The 6,883-nt window shown below is 34.1% G+C and overlaps 1 protein-coding gene across 1 annotated transcript; it reads left to right on the top strand.

Annotated features, from left to right (window-relative positions):
- The first annotated feature begins 2,717 nt into the window (after positions 1-2,717).
- LOC136819970 (uncharacterized) lies at positions 2,718-6,243 on the top strand. Its single transcript, XM_067076202.1, has 4 exons — positions 2,718-3,352; positions 3,756-4,274; positions 4,525-4,758; positions 4,902-6,243. The coding sequence occupies exons 1-4, from the start codon at positions 2,909-2,911 to the stop codon at positions 6,015-6,017; spliced, it is 2,313 nt and encodes a 770-aa protein (XP_066932303.1). The 5' UTR covers positions 2,718-2,908; the 3' UTR covers positions 6,018-6,243.
- The last annotated feature ends 640 nt before the right edge of the window (positions 6,244-6,883 follow it).

Below are 6,883 nucleotides of genomic sequence, written 5' to 3'. Positions count from 1 at the left end.
TACAGTGCAGTTCGAGATGGTTGAAAAAGGTACCCTTTGAGTGCATTTTCTCTCGATTTACCCAACCCTTGTAGGGAAGCTTGGAAAATTTTCTTTTTAATTGCCATTTAATGGGTAAGAAACAAAAACTGAGAAAAATGTTCTTGTCAGCTGTAATAATCAAACAATAGAAGCTTCTCAACCAAATGAGAAGTTAAATATATTTTTACCGATTATTTTGATTTTTTGTAAAATTTAACAACAGAAACACACCCTTACAGTGCATTTTGAGATGCTAAAAAAACCTACCCTTTAGCGCGGCACATGACGTAGGCCAGATCATATGAGTGCCCCCCGAATATGCTATAACCCTGTAGGCGAGGGTCCTCGCCTCGCTTTTTAATAAAGTGTTGGCGCCGACGGGCCAGCAAATCTTTGAACTTAGCCCCTCTAGATTAGCTAAAACAAGCTAATTACAATGGTAATCTTTATTTGCTCTGAAACAGAGAGTGATTGTCACGGTAGGTCTCCTTTTGTCCGACACATTATAGTCCGACAATAAATAACTCCGACATCGGACGCAACTGGTTTTTCAAATTCATATGTCTTTTCTGAAACTTTATTTGTCCGATAATAATATTAGAATGCACGAAAGATATAAAAGGAGAAATTGTAGCAGTCGGTCTCTTTGATCAATTATGACTTCAAGCTTCAAGTTTTGTTTGTATGTTCAAAGGCATTTAACCTTTAGAAAATTCAAAGAAGACAAAAACACTCCAATAAAGAAACTATTGTATTTTATTTTTCATTATTGTTTGATCTTTCTATATAGTTAAGACATCTGAAATAGGTGTTTCCGGAAGATATCTGAAATAGGTGTTTCCGGAAGATATAAATTTTGTTAAAATTCGGACTTTTTTTATTGTCGGACTAGAAAGTGTCGGACTAATGATATGCACCACAAACCAGATTGTCACCGCGGCGGCCTCTTTGGTTTTTTGAAGTATCACTTCTTTTCAAATGGAATGACACAACTTGAAGTGAGTTGTTTTTATGTTAAAATGTCATACCGTTTAAAAAATCTTAAAGCGACCGACAATAAGTTAAAGATGAAAAGGCTAAGCAATTAAGGATCTAAGGAGGCCCCAACCAAAATTTTCAAAAATAGGTTGTCTAAAATGACCTTGAATTGTATTACAGCAAAAGTCTATTACGAAACGGTTTAGTATCACGCTATGACATCAGTTTTCACGATCACGCTGAAGGGTAAATTTCACGCCATCACGCCAATTTTTTTGAATTTTCACGCCATCACGCCGTAAAAAACCCTTGATCACGCCATCACGCCAACCACTGGGGGGCCTCTGTAAATCCATTTCATCATGGGTATTCTTAACTTTTTTTGGGAAAATCATCCTAAAATATTCTTACAGCATTCTTAGGTATGGATCATAATTCAGAATAGATTTAACATTTAGTACATACGTCTCACGCATAAAAAGGCATTTTTGTGAAGCCTTACCTGGGGGTGATTAACAATTTATAATTGAAAATGCTCTAAAATTGGCATTCTTAGCTCGAGTAGCAAAATTCCACGATGGTAATATTCTTAGCATTATTCTTAATTTTTTGGTCATTTTTATCATGGACATTCTTTTAAAGTGTATTCTTATAAAAAAAGCGTGTAATAGATTTCATTCGTTGCCCCTCTATCTTTACGCTGCCGACCACTCTGCAAAAAAGCTTATCTCTGACATGACACTAGTCCGATACTTTCTAGTCAGACAACAAAACAGTCCGAATTCAGATGAAATTAAATCATCCCTGAAGTCAACCTCGTTCCCTGCGCATCATCAGCTTTTTTATGCTTTAACTATATGGCGCTAGATAATTCCCTGGCATTGTCTGGTCAAACGTTACGTCATCGGGCCCATTACCATTGGGCGAGCGGTTTCGCTGACGGCGCAATTATTTGTTTACATTATTTGCCTGTTACCAAGTAGTCGCCGGCGAAACTAATCAAAAGGTCAAAAAAATTAAAAATTACAAACAAAGTCTGAAAGTGAAATTGATCGATAAATACAGTATATGTGAAAGTTTTGTAGTCACTCTGGTATGAAATAAGAATATCGAGTATGCAATTAACCACATTACATCATTAAAGTTATATGACTGGAGCTCGAAGACATCATGTCAGAAGGTAAAAGCAATTTATTATGAAATCTATAGCTATCTATATATCTATATTTCAATGTATTTCGATATTTAAGAAACATCAGGCCCAGGAATAAATTTACCTAGCAAAAGCAAATGAAAGCTAAGGTGCTGACCCTACCTACCCTATCCTGTGTCATGGGTTTTTCCTGTATATACCTACATAATCTTTGTATGTAGAGCTATCCACGGCTAGCAAGGGCATGATGAATGAACAGCAAACTGCTGAAAAAAGAAAATGTAAAATATTAGGTAGAATTTTTGAAGTCATGTAGAACTTTTCCAAGCCATTTTTTCAAAGTAACTTTTTCTAAAGGTATATTTTAACATGTTTATTCTGTGAAAAATTATTTTTTAATGATGAAAAAATTCCTATCTATATATTTAGCTAAACCAAATCTTTTTGCTTTTCAGCCGACGAAAATGTACCAAAAGAAAAAAATTACAACCGAGTTGAATGTTGTCTTTGCCCTAATCAAACAACGACTAAACACATTAATCGTCTTTTTACATCTTGTGGAAAAAAAAAAACATCATTAATGACATACAATCCATATTGGACATAAGAATAGAAAGCAATCATAATTCGCCTGGTATTTGTCGTGTTTGTACAAATTTTTTAGAAAAAAGTATAACATTTCGTCACCAATCAAAAGCTCACTTTGAAATATATTGTAGCAGCCACACAAACATTTCGATAATCAGTACAAAGAGAATGGCCTCAGAGTCACCAACTGCAGAAACACCAATATTTAAAAAAAAACATACAGCCATCAACAGAAAAATCAAAAAGACTCTAGACTTCAGTGAATTTCCATCCACCAACAACCTCATACTTGAAAAAATGATTGTATCCACAAAAGCATTGTGTAAGCGCAAAGGCGGCTCTATTTTACATGATCATTCGTTTCAAGCTCTGGAAGATTTTGACAATGATGCCATTTGGAAAGAGATGGTCACTCATCTACCCACTTTTGTAGAAATATTGTACGCTATTGCAACTGGCAACCAATCAAGTCATAGTGATACCATTAAAAAATCTCTTTGCATCAAATTTGTCACCATCTATTGCATTTTGATGAACGAGCGATGGCATGAATTAAGTTTGTTTCAACGCGTCACTACTGTTTTGATGGTTGAAGGTGGTTGTACAAAAGAGGTTAGTATGATCTCTAGTCTTTTATTTTTTCAAAGAGATATTTTTTGAGTCTTAAGTCTTCTTTAATTGTACTAGCGAGTAAAATACATGGATTGCTTTCCAAGACTGGCCTCCCCGTGGCGCAACCCGCAAGTATCAGCTACCCAGTGACTTTGCCAGGACAATCTATTATAATAATATGGTAGATGTTGCAGCTATGAGGGTGCTGAGAAACTAACAGGTATTGGACATATACAGTTATAAGTGTTGGGAACTACAAAAATATATTGTTTTTTCCAATCACTTATTGAAAGTCTGCATAAATCAATTTTCAAGGAAGGAAAAGAAAGAGTCATAAGTGACTTTTGTTCATTTCTTCCTTGTGTACACTTTCCATATCTCAATTATTTTTAAATTGATTCAGTTTCAGACCAGAATGAATCACCTGGGAATTTGTCTTTCACATACAAGAAAACCAAATTTAATAAAGTTGATCGGTGGTCACTTTTGTGATAAAATTGTAGAATTAGTGAGAGAAAATCACACCTTCAGGGGCACAGGTGACAATTGGGACATAAAGATCTTGGCCCATCACATGGCAAAAGCCAAACAGAATGAGGACTTGCACCTTTTTGCCTCAAACATGATTTTAAACCGAATCGATTTCAGTGATCTCCCAACTGACGTACCACTTAGGGACATCAATCAACTACCTTTGAATATTTTTTCTTTGAATATCAATGAACTGAAATCCTACTTCAACGCATCAAAGATTATCGTTGCCCGTATCCTTGTTGAATTCTTTCCAAGGTTTAGCATATTCAAAGATCTTATCCCAGACCATATCGAACACGCCTACTCGGAAGAAATGTCCAAAAAGTCTTTCATTGCCAGTCTACCAATCATTGATGCCGACGAGAAAAAGTATCAAGACTGTGTAAAGGTTAAATTGATTTCATGAGATTATCACTTTTTCTACTTCTATTCATCCCATTATTTCTTTGAATATAGAGCACCAGAGCATACCTGAAAATCTTTTAATTTTTAAGATAGGAAAAATTTGAGAAGTCGTATTTCAAGGAAGTAATTTATTTTTCTGAGCTAATTCAAACGAGAATTTTTAAAATCAAGTAATTTTCCTTCAAAATCATGGAAAAGTAGAGGTCACTGAAAAACTGTTTATTTTTTCTTAGATTCTTCGAACATATGAAGGTTGGATTGCTGAAATCTATAATAAAGCGGGTCTCCTTGAGGAAATGCCATCCCAAGACCCTCATGTGCCTAACATTCAAGATTCTTCAGCCAACACTGGACAGACCTTTGGCCATACAATCTTTTCAAACGATGACCCTATGAAGGAAATGAAAGTGATGTTTGGTGGTGATCAGATGACCAGAGTCAGATTTGCTGGAGCAAAAGACTTGCTGGCAGGTAAGAAACTTTATTTATTCAATGTTTTTGTATTTCTGAACAAGCAGTAGTGTCTATAAGTATTTAAAAGTGGTACCCAACTTTAAGACAAGAGAATTCAGTCTTTCGAGTATTATGTCTCTAGTACTAATCTTTTTAGAATGGAAAGATTAATAATTTAGCTTTATCTGTTGTTACTTTAGCTGGCCACACTCCGTCAGACCGTTTCGAGCATTGTTCTCCATTCAAGCCAGCCATGTTTCATACACGAGCTTCATTGCTACAGTATTGCTATCGTATTTTGCATAAAGCAGAGTCTGTTGATCAGAAAGGAACTTTGAAATTCTTTAGAGAAAAGCTTAACAGAAAGAATGCCACGCCAGCTAAAGTCCTTGATAGTTTTGAAGGAAGTGAAGAGCTCTTCATCAGCATGGGTAAAGCATACATTATAAATGCAGCCTTCCATTTTTTTGGTATGAGTGATGTAAACGAATATCCTAAATTCCATCCCTTCCCAGAAGAAATACACGATTCAAATAAGGTCAAGAAGTCTTACTTTGAAAAAGTAATGGAAAGTTTCTGTGGTGAATTTGTTTTGCAAAGGAATTTTTACAATGAAGATGATCATACTAGAAATTATGGTATGATGACGATCTATCTCACCGTTCTCCTTCTCAACATGAAAGATGCATGCAATGAGGGTGACGGTGACAGAAATCTGATTCATCAGAAGATTTTGTTATCTGTTTTCAAGTCTACAGATTCCTACAGCAAATATGCCCAAGAGATGTTTTATGCCTTGGTGTATACAGAGTGTCTTTTAACCCCAAGGCTATCTCAAGAATTTAAATGGGGGTATTTTTCTAATTGGCGTGGAGGTAAACGAAGAAACATGGAAGATGATATGGCCCAGGAGATATCTAACAGACTTTTGAAAGACATAGCTAAGAGAATGGGTGCAAATAAAACAGTTGAGTCAATATCAAAAATGTCCAGAGCTACTAATGGCATCAAGGCTATAATCCAAAATTTTGATGAGAAAACTGATATGACACCAAGATCAGTTCAGCACACCCATAGTCACACACTTGAAGATGAGATAGAAATGATTAAAGATATCCAAATAATTAACCCGTTTAGCTATGAACAGAACCGTGCTTTCAAATGTTTCGAGAATATCAAGCGTTCTCCATTACGTTATTTAAATGTTCCTGATTTTCACAAATGGTTGAAAAAATTGGTAACTGATGTAGCCCCTGCTCAAACGTTTCAATAATCGAAATATTTTTTGTATATGTAAACTTTTGTACTCTTTTTTACTTCTTGCTGTTTTTTAGATGACATCTTTTATATCCTTGTTTAAAAAAAAAAGTGTTCTAGCTTACAATTTATTGAGAGAAAAAATTATGTATTTGGATTGTTGGATCAAAATTATCTAATTTGCAAGATTTTTTGATAAAATCATTGTTTACAATTTTTACTTTTTAATTTGTTATTGTTATGTTGTTATGGTCCAGTAGATATTGTTCCATACAATTTCTGCAATATGGACATTGTTAAAGAAAGTCAGGTTGAGTTGAATATTTTTAAATCATTTTATTTTGATTTAGTATAGCTGTTGATCTTTTTGACTCCATGGGATGGTGTTTGCGGTTATATGCCGTGGAAGTTTATATATTATAGATTGATGCGTATATTAACTAGAATATAATTTTTGAATTTAAAAGAAGTGCAATATTATTTATGAAAAGAGAACCTTTCTATTAGTTTCTATTTCAGTTAACTTTCAAAGTTTCCTGAAATCTTTGCAAAAGAAGGGGATAATTTTCAGAATTTATATTTTAAATAATTATTTCTAAAACCCTGACTAGAAAAATTTGTAGCCAAATATTACTTTATAAATGTTACAATTATACATTTTTATATATACTATGACAAATTGTATTAGGAAATTTCACATTATAGCTTAAAGCCATTGACCTTTTACATAGTCATAATGTATGTTGATTCAGCAGATTGAAATAAATAGAATCTTTTGTAATGAATAAAGAAAAATGTGGAGCAAGATTTTTTTCTTCCTTTTATTTACAAATTTGAAAGGAATCTTTTATTAAAATTTTGCTGACATCAGTTTCAGACGAG

This window comes from Clytia hemisphaerica, unplaced genomic scaffold (assembly GCF_902728285.1).
Source record: "Clytia hemisphaerica strain Z4C2 unplaced genomic scaffold, Clytia hemisphaerica genome assembly, whole genome shotgun sequence".
NCBI classification, from domain to species: Eukaryota; Metazoa; Cnidaria; class Hydrozoa; order Leptothecata; family Clytiidae; genus Clytia; species Clytia hemisphaerica.
The sequence above is the reverse complement of the archived record's forward strand: the minus strand, read 5'-3'. Positions and strand labels throughout refer to the sequence as shown.